Here is a 21,226-nt window from a genome sequence, read left to right as displayed (position 1 = left end):
TCGCGGGCGTCCTGAACTTTGGAAATGTGCATAATGTCGTGATATAAAAGAGATATAAAAGGGCGCGGTGGATGCGATATCCAATTAGATATCAAACGGGGGGGCTTAGATATGAAGCATAATATCTCAGCGCCTTTTTCTCTCTCTCTGCTCATCTTGGCGCTGTTCTCGTCTCACTGTCTTCGCTCTCTCTCTCTCTTCTTCCGTCTCTCGCGCACGTCAGTTCTCTCTCTTGGGCTGCTCTCTCTCTGCGCCGTCTCGCCGACGCTCTCTCTCTCTCTCTCGCGTGTCGACTGTCTTCTCAGGAGCTGCTTGCTTCTCTCTTCTCGCCCTTGCTTCTGTCTCTTGCTCTCTCTCTCTCGCCTCTCCTTTCAGCTGAACTCATCAGCTCTCGCTCCCTCTTGATCTCATATCGTCTCTCTCTCCTCGCGCGGCATTTCTCTCACGTCCTCTCTCTCGTGCGCTCATCCGTCTCTCTCTCCTTCTCCGGTGCTCTCGTGCTCTGATCTCTCTCATGCGTCTCGTGCTCTCTCGTGCTCTCTCTTCCTTTTCGTCTTCTTTTGCTCTCGCTCTCATGCTCTCTCCTCGTCTTGGTATTTATATACGTGTGTGCTTTGTACATTAGGTGCATGTGTTTTATACAATGAGTGCCTCAATGCACATACAATGTACCGTTTTCAGGTATGTGCAAGTTTTACGAGTAATTGTTAAAACTAGCTGCGAGAAATACCAAGTATAACCACTTTGCAGTGAGCTAAAAGCGTCCCATTGTAAACATGCAGCATCAACAAAAATGCGCTCACCATTAAAATATTTTTGGAATAAAATGCGACTATGTCCACAACAGCACACAGATGCGATACTCGTTACTTGGCTGGTGCGTGTACGACGCGGGGCGCCATATACTGTATATGCCATATTTTTCGCAGACAGATATTTTCGCGAGTTCAGACTTGACGGACAATTTCGCAAGTGGTTAATTTCGCGGTCGGTGAATCATGAATTATTTGGTATGAATTATTCGCATGTTGTTATTTTCGCGGTCGGGGACCTGTTCGCAAAATTAGTGAAAATTAAACCACGGCGAAATATACAGCGTATACAGTAGGTGACGTCTCCCGACGCTGCATTGCTTTGCAGGCATTCACGAAGAGAATCAGATGATGATCTTCCGAATCCTGGCAGCGATTCTGCACATGGGCAACGTGAAGATTGTGGATGGCGAGAACGACACCAGTCTTGTCAAGGTTAGCACTTCCCCCAAGGTCGCGAGTGCGATCGTGTGCTGTCCGAGCATCCCCAGCATCACCACACATAGCTAGGGTCCCTATATACAGAGCGTTGCGACATGACGAGTCGGAAAAAATCGGTCACGTGATTGCTGGACGCCATGTTGTTTCCAAATGGATCCACACCGCTGCCGCTCAAGTACAGCGCTGTATGGATACGCTGTACAATGGTCCGTAGTAATTAATTAGACTAATCGTGCTTCAATAAACTCAAAAGTCACAGAGATTATAGCTAAGACATGTGTCTATGTGTATCTAGATTTCTAGAAATGTTACTCAAATCGTTCGTGCCATATGATAGTTTAATTATACACTTTCTTACTGCCCATAGCCGTGCGTATATTAGCCTGTGCGATACCGCGCGTAGATACTTGCTATAATTAATTAAACCACTCGCGCTTCAATAAACTCAAGAATCACAGAGATCATAGATAACACATGTGTTTATATGTATCTAGATTTCTAGAAATGTAACTCAAATCGTTCGCGCCATATGATAGTTTAATTATACACTTTCTTACCGCCCATAGCTGTGCGTATATTAGCCTGTGCGATACCGCGCGTAGATACTTGCTATAATTAATTAAACCACTCGCGTTTCAATAAACTCAAGAATCACAGAGATCATAGATAACACACGTGTACTTGCACACGCACGCACACACTCATGCACGCACGTGTACGTGCACACGCTCGCACGCACGCACGCACGTCTACGTGCGCATGCACACGCACGCACACACGCACGCATGCACACACGTTTACATACACACGCACGCACGCACGCATGCATAATAAATCGGTAATAATCGCTATCGGGTGTTGTCGTGTAGACGCTCCATAATCGCTAACTAGAGTTAACGCTTAACTTGAGTTAGCTTAACTCGAGTTAAGGTTCGTCGTGTAGACGAGGCACAGTGTAGATAGGGCCCCTATATACAAAGTGATATAAGGTAATTAAGGGATACAATGTATAAGGATGTAAGTGTAGACACATCGCACAAAGAGACACAAAACCACGCACACGCGCGTGGCACGCGCGTGTGCTTTCTCTCGCGACCAGAACCAGAACCTGTGAACATCAATGCAGCCGCAACAAGATGCGCGACGCTGTGTCTAGATAGACTTAGGGTCCCTATATACAAAGGGATAATTTGTATATAGGGACCTTAGATAGACTATTACTACAACAACCCCTAGTCTAGCTCCACTGACTAATTCATGGAACACGTGAAAAACACATATTACAGCTGCGAGCGAGTGGAGAGTGGAACGCATTTATCTTATGAATTACAGTTGTCATATTCTTCCAAAATGACTGGCTGCTGGGCTTATGGGTGCAATAAATATGTTGTTTATTGAAGCGCGAGTGGTTTAATTAATTATAGCAATTATCTACGCGCGGTATTGCACAGGCTAATATACGCACGGCTATGGGCGGTAAGAAAGTGTACAATTAAACTATCAGAATATTATTATGGCGCGAACGATTTGAGTTACATTTCTAGAAATCTAGATACACATAGACACATGTCTTAGCTATAATCTCTGTGAATTTTGAGTTTATTAAAGCACGATTAGTCTAATTAATTACTACGGACCATTGTACAGCATATCCATACAGCACTGTACTTGAGCGGCAGCGGTGTGGATCCATTTGGAAACAATATGGCGTCAATTCCTGTGTTGTCGCAACTCTCTGTATACAGGGACCCTACACATAGCCAGCACCAGGCACCATCTATTTTTCTCCGTGATCTACTCCCACTCAATTATTCTTTTCCCGCTGGGCAGGCAGCGGGGGGGGGGGGAGAGATAGGGACTCATTATTCCCTGCACAGCTATCCGTCGCCGTGCGGACGACATATAAGGTTTTACGTTTTTGTGAAAATTGCCCAACTCTTGGCACCAGCAATTCGCCGTTGTGCGACAAATGCACTGAGACGCGTTCTCGCGTTCGTGACGAGTGAATTTTCATTCTGCAGAGGGGAAACCCAAAGATCGGGATCGTGTCGGACCTGCTAGGTGTTGATGTGGAACTGTTAAGAGGCTGGCTGTGCAGCCGCAAGATCGTCACCCACGGAGAGACCTACATCAAGGGACTCAAGAAAACAGACGTACGTTTTCTACAGCGGGCGTTAAGATCTCTCGAAACCTTGAGAGGCTGATGCGAGGTGGTGCCGTTCTCTAGCGGTGTTTTAGATAATGGATTCCCGTGGAGAAATGGATGTCCGTCTCACAGGAATGTTTACAAGGCTATGTCGGATGTTCGTAATTTTGTAGCATGTATATATTGATTATTGCATGTGTACATACAATGATTCGCTATGCATTTAATCATCATCATCATCATCATCTTCGTTTATAGTCCATCTTTTCCCGTGCCTGGGGTTGTTATGCATTTAATACGATGAAATTAGGCTGCAATATCAACAGCTGATTAAATTTCTGTATTGTGAGAAATAAGTGGAGATTTTCTCCTCTATGCACGTTCTGTATTGTCGTTTCATCGTCATTGTTGTTCGTTTGTCATGTCCATTGCTATTTTGCATATGTCCATCTATAAATGTACGTACTCTCGGTAATATGAAATAGATAGTCTTGCATTAGAATGGGTTGTTGCATGCATTGCTATGGTTACCGTGACCTTTACAGGCCATGTTCGCGAGAGATGCTCTCGCGAAGCACATCTATGCAAAGCTCTTCGACTGGATAGTGCTGCAGATTAATCGTGAGCTGAAGTGTACAGCCAAGAAACTACGATTCACCGGTGTACTCGACATCTATGGGTGAGGTTACTAAGCGCAGAGGTGCTGCCATCGATACTGGTTGAGTTAGTGTAAATCATGCGTGCCCGTCAGTAGAAATTTTCATTTTATTCTCTCGATTTCAGTTTACTAATGACTAATCGTTGGTGGCAAAATATTTGGCATCGTCTTTCTCATTCCCTCTTTTTTGTAAGATGATGATTTTCAGAAGACTTTTGTGGTGCATATTTCACTGTGCTCACGTCTGTTTTCTGCTGTATGTCTGCAGGTTTGAAACCTTTGAGATCAACAGTTTTGAGCAGTTCTGCATAAACTATGCAAACGAGAAACTACAACAACAGTTTAACATGGTAGGTTCTACCTTTTCCTTTTATCGGTAATTGTTTACAATGTTGTTTGTTTGTTTAATGTTTGAATGTGAGTGATTGAAGTATTAAAGTTTTAATTATCATGTTGTCCAATAGCAGGTTAGGTGGGAATCTTGTTCAGTGAGTTGTGTGATTAAATTAATTATAATTATTACCTTGAAATTAAACGGCCCTAGTGCATTATTAATGTCGAAATTGGGGATAAATTCTTCATACATGCTCCATTTATTATAAGTGGATGTATGGCCATGATCCCTGTACCAGTATGTAGGATTTCCAGCCTATTTGAAGACGAAGGGCAACACAAATAAAACTACACTAAAATTCTTTTCGTCAAGAAAAAGTTTTCCCCAAGGGAACATGCTAAACACAAGCAACATGGTTTGAACCCTATGTATTCACTTTAAAGAATGACAATTTCTTTAGTTCACAATTCACCGAGATATGAATTGGTCATCAATAAAAAATAAGTGGGTGCTGGTTGAGGAAGGTTATTTACCATGTTGCCTAAACAATGAAGACACTTGGGAGCAATCGCTAGAATAAACCAGGGTGAGCTATCTCAAATTAACAACAACAACAACAACAACAACAATATTATTACCGGTGTATGAGTTTACGTTGCGCGACTAACCCCTCGTGTTTCCTTTCCCCTCTGCAGCATGTGTTTAAGCTGGAGCAGGAGGAGTATGTGAAGGAGAAGATCCAGTGGTCGTTCATTGACTTCTACGACAACCAGCCCTGTATCGACCTCATCGAAGCAAAGATGGGCATCCTGGACCTACTGGACGAGGAATGCAGAGTATGTGCTGCACTAGTGCCAGTACTAGTAGTAGTAGAACTAATAGTATAGGAGCAGTAGCCCCACTGCACGTACTGCTGTCGCGAGATATCGCAAATCCAGCACTTACATTTTTTTCTCACAGCACGTACCTATCCCCTGAATGCCACAGTAGCTACTAAGAGATGTGTCAGAGTTCTTTTTTGAAATATGAAAGTAACCACCAGGTGGCAGTGCGTTCCTGGTATCACTAACACAACGTGCCACAGGAGCCACTAGGGGGCAGGGCATGTGTTGTGTAAAGACATGGTTGAATTGGATAGGGCTTTGATGATGCTATTGAAACCTGCAGTTTTATTCATTCCATTTCTGGTCACACTAAAGAAATGAGTCCAAAGAGAGGAAGGTGTGGTTCCAGAATATGAATATGTTTGAGAGAATTGCTGCAACCCACATGATGGACTGCCTGTGTGTTTACGTTTTCAAGCCTGTGTGTTGACGTAGCTTACCTTTTTGATTGTTATAACTTGTTGAGTAAACAATAGACTTTGCTATACCATGTAGACCCTTTACTTGCTCAGAACACTCCATAGGTGTTCATGCTGTGATATAGAAAACAAAGTCAAACATAACTGCACACCCAGTGAATAGGCGCTTTCAATGTAGGGAAGTGACTAAATATTTATTTAGCACTGTGTGGGTACTGTGTGGGTACACGCCCAAATAATTCGAGTACTTTGCAAAGAGCAAAGCACCAGCAAGCACCAGCTTACATTTGTAATTGTAACACATTGTAAAACTTACTCATCCAGTCGACCATGCCACACTAATACATCTTGCTAAACATTTCTAAACTAAACTATATATTTATAAAACTTCATAAACCTCGTTCATGAAGGTTTTCTTCTAACCGTGGGTATCGATGATTCTGATTTCGTTTTCCGCCAGATGCCCAAAGGTTCGGACAAGTCGTGGTGCGATAAGATGTACAAGAACATGGAGGGTAAGAGCAAGCAGTTTGCGAAGCCACGACTGTCCAACACCGCCTTCATCGTGCTGCACTTTGCCGACAACGTCCAGTACGAGGTGTTGGGCTTCCTCGAGAAGAACCGAGATACTGTGATAGAGGAGCATCTAGCTGTGCTGAGGACCAGTAAGGTGGGCTAGACGCACAACGCGTGTTTGTCGTAGATACGTAGATATGTAGATAGAGAGGTGGAGAGATGGGTACGTGTGTAGATTGGTAGATAGGTAGGTATGTAGATAGAGAGGTGGAGAGATGGGTACGTGTGTAGATTGGTAGATAGGTAGGTATGTAGATTGTTAGTAGGTGGGTATTTGAGAACGTGGATAGGTAGAGATTGATGTGTGGCTAGGTGGATAGCAATGTGGGTATGTGGATTGGTGGATAAGTAGATGGGTGTTTGTAATCTGCGTATTTGTAAGTGTCTATGCACATCTATTCCAGTAGAAACCAGGTTATTTTCATAATTGCGACTAGTACACGTGATTCAGTTTTGCTTAAGTTGAGGATTGTAAGGAAATACCAAGCGTTTACAGATTGTTTATGGCAACAACAAGGATGGTTGGCTAAGTAGACTTATATTGACCATCACGAAACCGTCTTAATTTTCATCTCATTAGTATCATGGCAAATCATGTCATCATCTACTCCCGGTGAGCATGTGAGTGTTCGTATTCAGCTACTGTATATGCTGCATATTTCGCAGTGGTTTAATTTTCGCGAATTTCGCGAACGTGTCCCCGACCGCGAAAATAACAACACGTGAATAATTCATGCCGAATAATACCGAATAATTCGTAATTCACCAACCACGGAATTAACCACTCGCGAAATTGTTCGTCAAGTCTGAATTCGCGAAAATATCTGTACGCGAAAAATTTGGCGTATACAGTATCTAATGGCCTGCCCGTCCAGTCTTGGTCGGTGCCTCATTGCTCATTCTCTCCCCACAGTACGACCTGGTGAAGGAGCTGTTCACTGAAGCTGTGGTGAAGCCATCTAAGAGCAAGGCTCCGGCAAAGCCCTCTAGTCAAAAGTCGCGCAAGAGCACTGTGGGTTCGCAGGTGAGCGTATTACTGATTACATGGACGATCGTGCCTCGGTGACCGCCCATCTTGTATTTCTACGTCTCATTTATCGAGCGCCTTGCGTCTCAATGTGTCGACGACCGCGCATTTCACTTTTCAATGTCTCGCGCCCCGCATGTCTACATCTCGGTGACCGTGCGCCTCTCGTCTCGACGTCTCAATGATCTCGCATCTCAATGTCTCGGGGACCTCGCGCCTCATGTCTCAACATTTCGGTGACCACGTGCCTCGTGTCTTGATGTCTCGATGATCTCGCATCTCGCGTCTCGACGTCTCGGTCACCACGTGACTGACGTCTCACGCAGTACTGCTGCTCGCCGGTGTGTCTCAACGTCTTGGCCTCGTGTCTCAACGTCTCGATAATTTCTCGTCTCGTGTGTCTCGCGCGCAGTTCCGCGATTCGCTGAAGGCGCTCATGGAGGTTATGAACACGACGACGCCGCACTACGTTCGCTGCATCAAGCCGAACGACGAGAAGGAGTCGTTCCAGTTCGACCCGAAGCGAGCGATCCAGCAGCTGCGCGCGTGCGGCGTGCTCGAGACGATACGCATCAGCGCCGCCGGCTACCCGTCTAGGTACGCCGCGCTGAGGGTGTGTTGTGGGTGAGGTCGGAGGGTGTGTATGTGAGGTCTGAGGGGGTGTGTGAGGGTGTGCGTGTGTGTGTGTGTGTGCGTGCATGCGTGCGTGCGTGCGTGCGTGAATCTGTATGCGTGCGCATGTGGTGTTAGAGGGTGTGTGTGGTGTCTGAGGGTGTGTGGTCTGTGAGGCTGTGTGTGTGGTGTCTGAGGTTGTGTTTGTGTGTGGCGTTGGAGGCTGTGTGTGGTGTCTGAGGCTGCATGTGTGTGCATAAGCATTTAAATTCTCACCTTTGACTCGAGCATTTTGGTATTTCAAGTGATAAATTAAAAAGGTTTGCATCCAAATTATAATATTTCTGTACGCATAATGTATAATGTGTAATGGTAGTAATGTTTGTCTCTGTGTTCAGGTGGACATACCAAGAGTTCTTAAACCGCTATCGGGTGCTAATAAGGAGTAAAGATATTAATAGGAAGGACATGAGGCTTACCTGCGAGAATCTACTACAGAACCTTATCAAGGTGAGCTGGCAGTTATGCAGTCAGACCGGAGTGTGCCTACGAAGCCCGCACACATACACAATGTGTGTACACAATACAATACACTGTGTAAAACATACATGCGCATCAGCAGCAAGTAGTCATCACCCAGAATTAAAGCTGTGAATCAATAAACCGAGTAGATATGTTGCCCGTGTTACGATAATTCACGTCGATGCGTGTGCACAATCATGTCGCGAATGTCGTATGTCACGTTGGGCATAACACATCTGAAGCCTTGAGATGCTTTCAGGGTTAGAAATGAACTTTGTTTACCAGGCAGCAAGTACTTGCGGCAGTATGTGCGGCTCAGACAGAATCTTTTGTGGTTTTGAATCTGGCTTAGGAGGTTCTGGAAATTTTTTTAGAGATTTTCTTTTTTATTGAGAACAGGTAGCGAACTGAATCCTTGTAGGCATAAAACTGCCGCTCGCTTCCCCCTTATTTCGTAACCCTGCGCCGCTTCATAATGCATTTCCCACTGCCCATGGAAAACGCCGCCATTTGACGTTGCCGTACCCTTCTCTCTCTCTCTCTCTCTCGGCAGCACCCAGGCAGTAGTAGATTGTAGGCTAGGCATTAAAACCGCTGCTTGCATCCCCTAATTTCATCGTGCGTCATCGCCGTACCCTTCTCTATCTCTCTCTCTCGGCAGGATCCGGACAAGTTCCAGTTCGGCAAGACGAAGATCTTCTTCCGCGCGGGTCAGGTCGCCTACATGGAGAAGCTGCGCTCGGACCGGCTGCGAGCGTGCGGCATCATGATACAGAAGCATGTGCGGGGCTTTCTGCATCGCACTCGCTACCAGAGGCTGCGCAGTGCCACGGTTACCGTGCAGAGGATCGTGCGCGGTTTCGTCGCGCGCAGGTACGCATGCTCTCACCTGTGCAAACTCGTTATCTACCTGTCGTATGTGGGGGGATCGCTTATCTACCTGTCGTGTGTGGGTGATTAATTATCTACCTGTTGTGTGGAGGTAATCGCTTATCTACCTGTCGTTTGTAGGTAATCGCTTATCTACCTGTCGTTTGTAGGTAATCGCTTATCTACCTGTCGTTTGTAGGTAATCGCTTATCTACCTGTTGTGTGTAGGTAATCGTTTACCTACCGCTATGTGTACTCTTTCCTACACCTGTCCTGTCACACGCAGGTAACCTCCCATCTACCTATGCCCACTCCTACACCTGTTACATGAGGGTAACCACTCATCTACCTGTACCCACGCTTAAACCTGTCACATGCAGGTAACCACTCCATACCTACTGCGTGATATCACTTTGTAACCATTTTTGTACATCAAAGGTGATTTTGTCAAAGGTATCTCTCAAACACCTGTCTCCATTCATGCAAAACGTTTTGAGCTTTTTTATAATGCAATATCACGTCGTAGTGATCGGTTTACATCGCTCATTCGTTACGAACATCCACGCTGCTGTCGTCATCGTGCGTTAAGTACCGGTGCTGCCCTCTTGCAGGCGTCTGCGCTTCCTCAAGCGCACCAAAGCAGCCATCACTATGCAGCGTTACATTCGCGGCTTCGTACAGAGCCAGAAGCACGGCCGCTTACGCCGCCTGGCTATCGGATTACAGGCGCATATCCGCGGCATTCACGCCAGGGGGCGCTACGTGGTGCTACTGCGCAACCACAAGGCAGTCATACTGCAGGTTAGTCGATTATTAGCGTCGGCAAATATTTCTGGTGCATATCACTGAAATTAAATAAATAAATATATATATATATATATGTTTAGAATTAGTATTACATGATTATATTATATGTATTAATATCTAATTCTACATGTTGAATTGCATCTTGCCGGCACCGGAAAAAAATCGTTGTTGATGATTTATTGCCTATTTATTAAACGAAGACGTTCTGTAAAGTTGTTTTTTTGTGCGTGACAGTGTTTAAAGTCGGAGATCCCTGGCTTATTCGTGATGGTTGATATTTTTTTTTACGACAGAGGAACGTGCGTATGTGGTTGACGAAGAAACGATACCAGAAGGTCAGGTGTGGGCTCATCCGTCTGCAGTGTCACGTGCGCAGACGCGCAGCCCAGGCACAGTTTAAGGCACTCAAGGTATCCCTACCTAGATCGCATTTGTTAGTGCGTCAATCTAGTTATTCATGAGAAAACTCGATGTTTCATCGCATTTCTTGGTGTGTCAATCTAGTTATTCATGAGAAAACTCGGGCTTCTGCATTCCGAGTTTATTTTTGTCCGTAGAGAATGTGTGACGAGGTAATGAGGGAGTCATGAATATGCATAGTTTCTAAGCATGTCTATCGTTGGTGTTTTACGTGGGGGGGGGGAGAGTCTAGCATACTTTTAAATGTGCATAGCTTTGGTATTTGCGAGGGAGGAGTGTCTAGCATGTGTTTTTTTTGCCGACAGATTGAGGCCAGGTCTATAGCACACGTTAAGAAGATGAACCTTGGTCTGGAGAATAAGATCATTTCACTCCAGCAGAAGGTGGATGAAGTGGTAAGTAATATCAACAGTATTTGGCTGTAGGTGAGGTTGCAGAGAATAAGGCTCCAGCCCTAGCATAATGCAGTGATGACGTGAGTGTATTTTCTTCACACGTGTTGCTTTCGTTGCCACTCTCACTGATCTTCCTAATCACTAATTAACTTCTCTTTAGAAATAACGAATTGTCACGATTATAACCCGGTTCCTAAACAGTTCAAGATACGACGTGCCAACCAGACCCGTTAAATGGAAGACGTTGTTTCACCCTAGTCGCTCTTTAATTGTGGTTATTGAACGACGTCAGTTTACAAATGTTATTCAATCGGAGCGAGACAGATCATGCGCTGTAGTCGCACCATTTCGATTCAAATTGAAGGGTGCGTCACCGCATTTCTCCACGAGACTTTGATGGTGTTACAAGACGAAAACGGTGCAGGGAACCTCTCCTCTCCTCCGTATTCTAACATGCGTGCGCTTAATTTCAAAATTAATTAACTAACTTGCGTTCGTTCAATAATTCAACTATTTTCTGTGTGCGTTTGGTGTATAGAACAAGGTTATGAGATGAGCACGGGAAATGCCCGCTTGCAACCTCCCACTCGTATTCTAACGCGCATTCGTTCGTTCGGTGTAGAACAAGGAGAACGGCAGGCTGAGAGTCGGGGTGGAGAGCGTGGCCGCGCTGCGGGCGCAGGTCGACGTGCTGAAGGCCAGCGAGCAGGAGTCGAAGCTCGCCTTGAACAAGATCACGGAGCTGGAGGAGGCCGTCCGCGCCATCAGCAAAGAGCTGGAGAACGAACGCGAGGAGAAGAAGGACCTGGGAAGCGAGAAGGACGCCGCAGAGAAAGGTTACCTAGAGGTGCGTGGCGGGGGTACTCTGCGGCGTAGAAGGTCTAACGTGATGCGAATGGCAGCCATTTTAACGATGGAACGTTAAAATGATGTCAAAACATGTTAACGTTTAGTTAGTTACGTCGCATTACGTTATTTTTATGATTACGTTAAAAACTTGTCTTGTCGGTAGTGAATGGATGCTAACTGTTTTTGGTGCTGTGTAGGAGTTCGCACGACTACAGGCAGAGAATGCTGAGCTGAGGGAGGAATTGAAGGCCCTAACAAACCTGGGACAGAGCGATAAACGTGAGTCCGGGGGGCGGCTGTGAAGCAAATGCTAAATGCGCCGCAGCAGAATCACGAAACGTTTGCGCTGCCAGCTGTACAACATAGCTAGAAAGTATATTCATTACGGATAATTCCTTGTAATGTGCTACTTATTTAAGAAATAGTTCCATGTTGTAATAACACTTGCTTACATGCGTCACAACTTATCGTAAGCTGTAGCAGTAGCCCCATTACGTATAATTCTGCATAATTTAGCTACTAGTGTAAGAAATAGCTAATGTCGTAGTAACGCTTGCTTACATGTGTTGCAACTAATCGCAACCAGAAGAGACCAAACCAATCATCATATACCATGTGACTGTGAATGTTCTGTGAAACTGTAGATGATGAATCATCGGGGCTTCCCTCTTGCAGATGAGGAGAGGCAGAGGACAGACGATGAGATGCAGATGGCGCAGGCAGAGTTGGATGAGGAGAGATCGGCTCACCAGAACCTGCTGCGTAGGCACGCAGAGCTGGAGCACAGATTTGAGCTCATACAGGTGCTACACTGCTGCATCCTTACACCACAGTGCCACACTACGACGTCGTTAACCAAAACAGATGGTGGATGAACGTTAAACAAAACGTTTCTGCCGCATCATTACACAAGAGTGCCACACTTCCACGTCTTTAACGAGAAACTGATGTTGATTGAACGTTAAAGAAAACGTTTCTGCCACATCATTACACCACAGTGCCACACTGCCACGTCGTTAACCAAAACATATGTTCATTGAACGTTAAACGAAATGTTTCTACTGCATCGTTACACCATAGTGCCACACTGCCACGTCGTTAACCAAGCCTGATGTTTATTGAATGTTAAACAAAACGTTTCTACTGCATCTTTACACCATAGTGCCACACTGCCACGTTCTTAACGAGAAACTGACATTCATTGAACGTTAAAGAAAAAGGTTTCTATCGCATCTTTACACCAAAGTGCCACACTGCCACGTTCTTAACCGAAACTGATGTTCGTTGAACGTTAAAGAAAACGTTTCCCCATTTAAAACATTAATTCTTTCATGGTTCTCTGAATGTTTGATGTGTTAGACAGTTAGAGAAAGATACATATATCATATGAGGTGGGGTGTTTCATGAAAAGCACTGTAATTGTATAGCTATCTATTATATAACATTTATTATTTACTAATAGACGTTTTGTAGCTGACTGACCATTTTTCAGAATGCATACAATGAAAATTTTCTGTAACCAAATGCAATGCAATACATCTATACTAATGTATAGTTAGTACAATGTACAGTAGTATAGTCTGTACAGTAGTATGTATAGTAGTACTATGTATATATACATATGTATATATATATATTATATATTATACATATATAATACCCCCTAGCTTCAACAGAGGGCGCCACCCCGTCGTCACGTTCGCTCTTCGTCTGACATCAGCACGGCCAGCATAGAGACGGAGGCGTCAGAAGCCAGTACGGTGAGGATGGACGATGTCCAGTCCATACGCAACGAGGACGGCAGCATAGGCGTAAGTGCAGCTCTTACAGTCGCCGCATATATACAGTTACTGCTCGTGTGTAATAGCCGTGAGATAGTGGAAATGATATGGAGAATTAATCTATAGAAAACATGTATGATGCAGAGATGGCAATGAGAGTCATATGTGGAAGTAACAGCAGAGCGTTGTATTTCGTGGGATTAGCACAGCGTTTGGTTTTAATGGGGAAAGCCGGGTGGTTGGGTTTCGTCAAGGAAAGCAGAGTGGTTGGATTTTGCGGGGCAAGCCAAAGCAGAGAGCACGGCGATTTCTCTCCACCTTGTAAAACGTATATTTTACATTTCAGCCTAGTTATTTATATGCTCTTAAGTTATTTTTGTCCATACGTTTCTGTTAATTTTTTTTACGTAGCAGTGATTTACATAGTGTGTAGTTACAGTAGTAGTGTTAGGTTAACGATTTATCGAAGCGGGGTCACTCTACCATTGCAGGACCAGGGCTATGGTACGGCCACACGGAGGGTGAAGCCAGACCGGAAATCTGCGGAAGACGAAGACGACATGAGCAACGAGGAGGTGCATCTGAAGCTGATGGCGCAGGTGAAGGACCTGGCAGCTGAAAGGTGCGCAGACGAGTAACTGTATACGCCATATTATTCGCGTACAGATATTTTCGCGAATTCAGACTCGACGGACAATTTCGCGAGTGGTTAATTTCACGGTCGGTGAATTATTAATTATTCGGTATTAATTATTCGCGTGCTGTTATTTTCGCGGGTTGGGCACGCGTTCGGGAAATTAGCGAAAATTAGACCACCACGAAATATACAGCATATACAGTGTCTCCTTGTTACGGGAAAGCTGTCGTAGACGTGAGAACTGAAGATTCGACACAGTGTAAAGTGTAATGTACTACACGTGTAAACACGAGGTGTATTGCGATGTCCACCACAGGGAGCAGTCGCTCATCTTCTCGTCACAGGAAAAGCTGTCTCGGACGTAACCCGCAAAGTCTCGACACGATCTAACGAGTGTAACGCATTATGTGTAGAGTGTAAACTGTATTATCGTATCGTTATCGTACACCGGGGTTGTATTGCGACGTGACCCACGAAGTCTCGACACGCTCGCGCGACACGACCTAACGAGTGTAACGTACTACGTGTAGAGTGTGAACTGTATTATCGTATGTATGTTATCGTTGGGGTTGTTGGGTTGTGTGTTATTGTTGTTATGTATGTGCGTTGTAACCGAGTTTGTATTGCGATCTCGCGCAGGGAGCGGTTACAGGACCAGGTGGACACGCTCACGGCGAGAATGTCCGGGAAGGAGAATGGACCCGACATCAGGGTCACCGCGGGGTCACCCGACGATCAGCGGAAGCAGGAGGTTGACATGACTGCAGCTGAGTCGCTGAAGGTAAACTATGTTCACTGTGTCGAAATCCGACAACCTGTACCGAAAGTGAATTGCAATTCTTCGATGTGACAGTGCAAATTGTCCATAGGTCGTATTTTTCATTTAACTGATCTATTGTTCTTCTAGGGAGAGTACATCGCTCGAATTTATGATAAATCTGTTAAAAACCTAATAACATTTCAGAATTGGGTCCATGAGGGATTTGATGGCAGAATTATGCTCTGCTTGACACATATTGGCTGGTAGTGCTGCATGCCATGCCATTTATCTATAAAATTTCAATAAGATTTCTTTCATGTAGATCAATGATCTCGAAATTGAGAATTCCAAACTGAAGGAGAATATAAGGAAGCTGAGAGAATCTGTAGCGGATACATCCGGTTCCGATTCAGACAAGGTCATGATCGGTAAGTTCGATTATTCCATTGCCCAAAGTTACATTAGCCACAATTGTCAGTCAAATGAGTGGCGTTGTCTCAAATGTGGAGCTGTAAGTCATAGCATTTCCTTGTGGATAATCTGTGACAAAACAGCATACTTACGATGCAGTCTATGTATACAGCAGAATAAACTCCAGTACACCTATAATTCTACACATATACTTCTATACACTACACCTATAATTCTACATATATACTGCACACTCCATCTGTCTCTCGGTGTGTGTCTTTCTGTGTGTGTGTGTCTCTTTCTCTCTCTCGGCATCTCTCTCTCTCTCTCTCTCTCTCTCTCTCTCTCTCTCTCTCTCTCTCTCTCTCTCTCTCTCTCTTCTCTTCCCTCTCTTCTTCTTTACCTCCCTTCCCTGGCTCTCTCTCTCACACTCTCTCTCCACACTATACGCCATGCTCACCTGCCCTTCTTCTCTCTCTTCTCTCTCTCTCTCTCTCTCTCTTCTCTCCCTCTCTCTCTTTACCTCCTTCCCTGGATCTCTCTCACACTCTCTCTCCACACTATACGCCATGCTCACCTGCCCTTCTTCTCTCTCTTCTCTCTCTCTCTCTCTCTCTCTCTCTCACACACTCTCTCTCCACACTATACGCCATGCTCACCCGCCCCTCCTCTCTCTTTCTCTCTCTCTCTCTTTCTCTCTCTCACACACACACACACACACTCTCTCTCTCTCTCCACGCTATACCCCCTCCTCTCTCCCCACAGATCAGTTTGCGGCGATGGAGGCGGAGCTGGAGCGGCGACGCGACGAGGTGATCCAGCTGAAGAGCATCCTGGCGATGCGTCAGCAGGGCATGTCGGCAGTGCTGCGCGAGCAGTATGGCGGCGCAGACTCGGACATGCTCAACGAGGACGGAGAGTTGGAGATCGCCTACAGGACGATGAAGGACACGAACAGGTACGTCGTTGCTTTTTGGGCGCGGTGTGTTGCAGCGTGCTATACTGCCGTGCTGCTGCTGCAAAGATGCCAACCACTACGATTTATCCGTATTTTATACGAATTTCTATTCCTTTTGCACCACTACGACCAGTTTGTATCAAACTACGAACTACTACTTCTTTTTTTTTAAGTATTGTCATTTTTTGTCAATTATATTGTCATTTTTGACCCTCATAATGCAGGAAATTGCATCTCAGAATCAAGAAATTTTGCGGGGGGCATGCCGGACCCCCCTAGCAAACTCGGGTCACTATACGTGACCCTCGAACTAATAATTTGATGGCCAGAAACTACAGATTGCTTCAAATATGTGTTGGCATCTCTGCTGCTGTTCCCGCGTATCCGCGTCCACCCGATCATGCTTGTAGCTGTCGCCGCCGCCATGCTACCACTGCGTCGTACGTGCTGCTGCTGTTCCCGCGTATCCGCGTCCAACCGATCATGCTTGTAGCTGTCGCCGCTGCCGTGCTACTGCTGTGCCGCACGTGCTGCTGCCGCCGCCGCAGCACGCGCCCCCACCGATCCCGCGTTTTAAAAAACGTGCCCATGCTACACGTTTTACGCGCTTTGAACTGTTGGTAACTGCTGCCACTGTTCCCGCGTGTTGCTGCCAATCTCACATGTTGCTGTTGCTGCCACTGTTCCCGCGTGTTGCTGCCACTGTTCCCGCGTGTTGCTGCTACTGTTCCCGCGTGTTGCTGCCACTGTTCCCGCGTGTTGCTGCCACTCTCACATGTTGCTGTTGCTGCCACTGTTCCCGCGTGTTGCTGCCACTGTTCCCGCGTGTTGCTGCCACTGTTCCCGCGTGTTGCTGCCACTGTTCCCGCGTGTTGCTGCCACTGTTCCCGCGTGTTGCTGGAGATCCACTGTTCCCGCGTGGTTTGCTGCCACTGTTCGTACGCGTGTTGGCCTGCGCGACTGGTTCGCGCGCGTGTTGCTGCCACTGCTTCCCGCTGTGTTGCTGCCACTGTTACCGCGTGTTTGTGGCCACCTGTCGCGTGTTGCGTGCGCCATAGCTTCCCCCGGTTGGGCGGTTGTTTTGCCACTGTTCCCGCGTGTTGCTGCCAACTGTTACCGCGTGTTGCTGCCACTGTTCCTGCGTGTTGCTTGCCACTGTTCCAGCGCGTGTTGCTGCCACTGCTTCCCGCGTGTTTGCTGCCACTGTTTGCCGCGTGTTGCTGCCACTGTTCCCGGCGTGTTTGCTGCCAATGTTTCCGCCGGTGTTGCTGCCCACTGTTCCCGCCGTTGTTTGGCTGTCGCTGCCACCGTGCCGGCGCGCGTGCCTGCTGCTTCTCTTTATCGTTGTATACACGATAGTCGGGCGTGAAGAGGTGGTGGGGGTCATGCCCAGGGGAAAGATTGTTCGATCCAGATATATACCCTTTTTTGAAAAAGCAGATAGAATTATGTTATCAGTGTGTTAACTTTTTTAAGAGGTTAAATTATGCCATATGTTTTAGAAATTTTTTTGAAATTTCTTGCACATTTCGTGTGGTCGTGAAAATTTCCTTGCATTATAGGGATGGCGTAGTTGAAGGTTAATTAGAGGTTATTTTAATATTGCTTTTCCCTCAAAAAAGGGCAATGATTAATTATGTTTGATTGTTATCAACACGGAAATAAAGTTTTACCCTATTCTCAATTTATCTAAGATGAGGTACTTTAAAAAATGTCTCGCTACGTGCTAGCGTTTTCACGTTGAGCTTCGAGATTGTTGGTTTATAAACCCTTTTAACCTAGGCTTTCAAATATAAGCGAACCGGGATGCGTAATCCGTTTTGCGAATGATCATGAGTGCCCCACGGGGCACTGTTTTATACAAAGCGACCGCCCTTTTCTAACACCGGTAACTGCTTTTAAACACCTACGTCTTGTTTTAAACACGGTAACTGCATTTGCGCCGTTTTGCGAAATTTAGCGATTTTTTGCTTTTACATTTGTATTCAGTTTGATTGAAAGTGGCTTAGCGCGGGCCTCACTTTCTCGGTGACAACATGCGATGGACGGTGGGTGAGTTATGGCAAAGCTGGTCCGTTAATCATTGGCTCTTTACGGTGAATCCAGTAAGATATGCCCGTGAGAGAAACAAACAGAGCAATACGTGGTCATTGACGAGAACTGTCGTAAGATAAGCATGCCTGCTGTCATGTTCCCCTGAACTAATTCAACCTTACTCGCGTGACCTGATTATGCATGATGCTTTCTTTATAAGCAAATTATGTGTTAGCTTGAGAATATATATAGCCCGATTGCAAGGCGCCGAAAAGACAATATTAGGGTTTAAGTTCATGAACGACTCTAAGTCACGAGTGTTGCTCGGTTTAACGGTCCCGAGTGACTGTTTAAGCTCAGTTAGATATCTAATTAAGTCACATGTATGAAATATAGAGGTTAGCAAGGTGGGCTAAAGACCTGGCCATAATACGCGTGTTGGCATATTGTAAGTTTAGTTAGGTATGCAAGAGCCTGACTATACGCCGTGTTGGAATATTGTAAGGTTTAGTAAGCTATGCAAAGCTGGCATATACGCGTGTTGGAACATTGTAAGGTTTAAGTTAGGTAGTCAGAGCTGACATAATACCGCTGTTGGAAACATTGATAAAGGTTTTAGTAGGTATGCAAAGCTGGCATATACGCGTGATGGAAAGTATGTGTAAGGTTTAGTAGGTATGGGCAGAGCTGCAGTAATACGCGTGTGGACATGTAAGGTTTAGTAGGTATGCAGAGCTGACATATACGCGTGTTGACTAACATTATAAGTTTAGTAGTATCAATGAAGCTGGCAAGTAGTGACGCCGTGTTGGACATTATTAAGGTTTAGTAGGTATGCAAGCTGGTATACGCGTGGGATTGGAGATATTGTTAAAGGTTTAGTAGGTATGCAGAGGCTGGCATATACGGCGTTTGGATGCAATTGTAAGGTTGAGTAGGGTATCAGAGCTGGCATATACGCCGGGTGTTGAGAACATTGTAAGGTTTTAGTTAACGGGTATTGCAGAGCGGACATATAACGCGTGTTGAGATATGTAAGGTTGAGTAGGTATGCAGAGCTTGGATGAACGCCGTGTTGGAACAACATGTGTAAGGTTTAGTAGGTATGCAGAGCGGCATAATACGCGTGTTGAGACATTGTTAAGGTTAGTAGGTATAGCAAGAGCTGGCATATAACGGGAGTGTTAGAACATTTGTAAAAAGGTTTAGTAGGTAAGGGTGCAGAGTGGCAATACGCGTGTTGGAATAATTGTAAGGTTGAGTAGGTATGCGAGAGTCTGGCTATATACGCGTGTTGGTAACAGTGTATAGTTTAGTAGGTATGCAGAGCTGCATAAAACGCGTGTTTGGTAACCATTGTAAGGTTTAGTAAGGTATCAGAAGCCTGGCATATAAGCGTGTGTTGGAGAATATTGTAAAGGTGGAAAGTAGGCAGAAGAGAGAGAGCGTGCTTATACGAGGGAGGATATAAGAAGTTAGTAGGGATGCAGAAAATCTGACGATATACGGAGGAAAGAAGCGCAGTTTCTCGTGATCGAAAATTGTTGGACGGATGTTCATTGTGTGCTGTTATGTTGAAGGCATTTTTGTACAACCACTTGAGTAGGAGGATTACACCGTAAGCAATCGTGTTTGATCAGGTACTTAACAAGAGTAGACAAATGTCCGATATAGTTAAGTACCGGAATGAATACAAGATTAGTGCACAAACTCGGCGTGTTCATATCGCTTCGAGTCATTTGCTTCGAAGCGTTCGTAATCTAACGACCATGGACGAACGCGCAAGGAGAATACCACCAGCGTGATCAATCATATATCATGAAGAGCCCAGACCGCTCTTATTTTTCGGCGCTCAACTTGCCACCGTGTGCGTGTCCTTAGCGCAAGCACCCGTGGTAGCCTATCGCGGCGTTTTCTAGTCAGCAAGTTGACCGCGAGGTAGCGCGGGTGGGTGCCTGCGTGTGCGTGCGCCGTGCGATCGGTACGCGTTACCAAGACCCTATAGTTACAATATATAGGTCTTTGCGTACCTATCTAAATGTGGTGGTGCGCGTGTGGAAGCGGTCATGAGCTCGCTGATGTTCCTAGTATACTCGCCGTTCACTCGCATGTTGCACTATATAGGCTGTGGGGTCAAGGCAAGCTACTAGTGACAGTACTATATCGTTGCTATGCTCGATGAGCAAATCGAAAGGGAAGACAATACTGAGTGTAGTTGAATATCAGAACGAGGACGGGGGATCAGGTGGCTGGCACTCGTGTGTGTGTGTGTGTTGCTGATGTGCGTGCCGTTGCGTGCGTGCGGTCGCGTGCGTGCCGTGCGTGCTGTGTGCGTGTGCGGTTGCGCGTGCGCGTGGTGATGCGTGTCCCGTGTGGATGGCATATCGTATACGGCCACCAAAGTAAATCAAGCAGATAATAATACAAATATATGTGCAGTCGATTGTATTATTATATAGCTATATTGATATAATTTATAATGGCATAATGTTCATAGGATCAGGAGTGAATAAAAACAAAACGTGTTTTTCTTCGCTTCCTGCGCAGAATACATATAACCAGGAGTGAATATGTCATTATTCACTCCTGATATGACGTAATGATGACCTCTGGCACGCAAATGCTACTAATGGGTTAGCTGCCGACAGGTTTTCTGCACAATCCATTGTATAGTTTTTCGGCAACTATACGACTTTTTAACCTGATAGTCCGCCATCAGCGCGAAGTTACTGTCGACTCACGCCCACACACGCCCCCGGGGCCACACGCACACGAGCGCACGCGCACGCCGCACGCACACACGCACACATAGCATCACGCACACAGCGCACACACACACGCACACGCAGCACACACAAGGCACAGCACACTGC

General features: G+C 45.8%; 1 protein-coding gene across 1 annotated transcript in view; it reads left to right on the top strand.

The window, feature by feature from the left end:
- LOC106808397 (unconventional myosin-Vb-like) overlaps nucleotides 1-21,226 on the top strand; it is a 77,697-nt gene that overhangs the window by 13,210 nt on the left and 43,261 nt on the right. The window contains exons 5-25 of the mRNA XM_014811107.1: nucleotides 1,139-1,247; nucleotides 3,275-3,406; nucleotides 3,945-4,078; nucleotides 4,326-4,407; nucleotides 5,087-5,227; nucleotides 6,155-6,364; nucleotides 7,184-7,294; nucleotides 7,710-7,894; nucleotides 8,308-8,419; nucleotides 9,093-9,304; nucleotides 9,913-10,102; nucleotides 10,402-10,518; nucleotides 10,834-10,923; nucleotides 11,546-11,770; nucleotides 11,970-12,051; nucleotides 12,448-12,575; nucleotides 13,440-13,583; nucleotides 14,045-14,175; nucleotides 14,830-14,971; nucleotides 15,273-15,378; nucleotides 16,127-16,319. Of these exons, the coding sequence (XP_014666593.1) occupies nucleotides 1,139-1,247; nucleotides 3,275-3,406; nucleotides 3,945-4,078; nucleotides 4,326-4,407; nucleotides 5,087-5,227; nucleotides 6,155-6,364; nucleotides 7,184-7,294; nucleotides 7,710-7,894; nucleotides 8,308-8,419; nucleotides 9,093-9,304; nucleotides 9,913-10,102; nucleotides 10,402-10,518; nucleotides 10,834-10,923; nucleotides 11,546-11,770; nucleotides 11,970-12,051; nucleotides 12,448-12,575; nucleotides 13,440-13,583; nucleotides 14,045-14,175; nucleotides 14,830-14,971; nucleotides 15,273-15,378; nucleotides 16,127-16,319 (2,976 nt within the window). The remainder of the gene's footprint in view (nucleotides 1-1,138; nucleotides 1,248-3,274; nucleotides 3,407-3,944; nucleotides 4,079-4,325; nucleotides 4,408-5,086; nucleotides 5,228-6,154; nucleotides 6,365-7,183; nucleotides 7,295-7,709; nucleotides 7,895-8,307; nucleotides 8,420-9,092; nucleotides 9,305-9,912; nucleotides 10,103-10,401; nucleotides 10,519-10,833; nucleotides 10,924-11,545; nucleotides 11,771-11,969; nucleotides 12,052-12,447; nucleotides 12,576-13,439; nucleotides 13,584-14,044; nucleotides 14,176-14,829; nucleotides 14,972-15,272; nucleotides 15,379-16,126; nucleotides 16,320-21,226) is intronic.

Source organism: Priapulus caudatus, unplaced genomic scaffold, assembly GCF_000485595.1.
Source record: "Priapulus caudatus unplaced genomic scaffold, Priapulus_caudatus-5.0.1 Scaffold273, whole genome shotgun sequence".
Lineage (NCBI taxonomy): Eukaryota > Metazoa > Priapulida > Priapulimorpha > Priapulimorphida > Priapulidae > Priapulus > Priapulus caudatus.
This window is presented reverse-complemented; position numbering and strand designations above follow the sequence as displayed.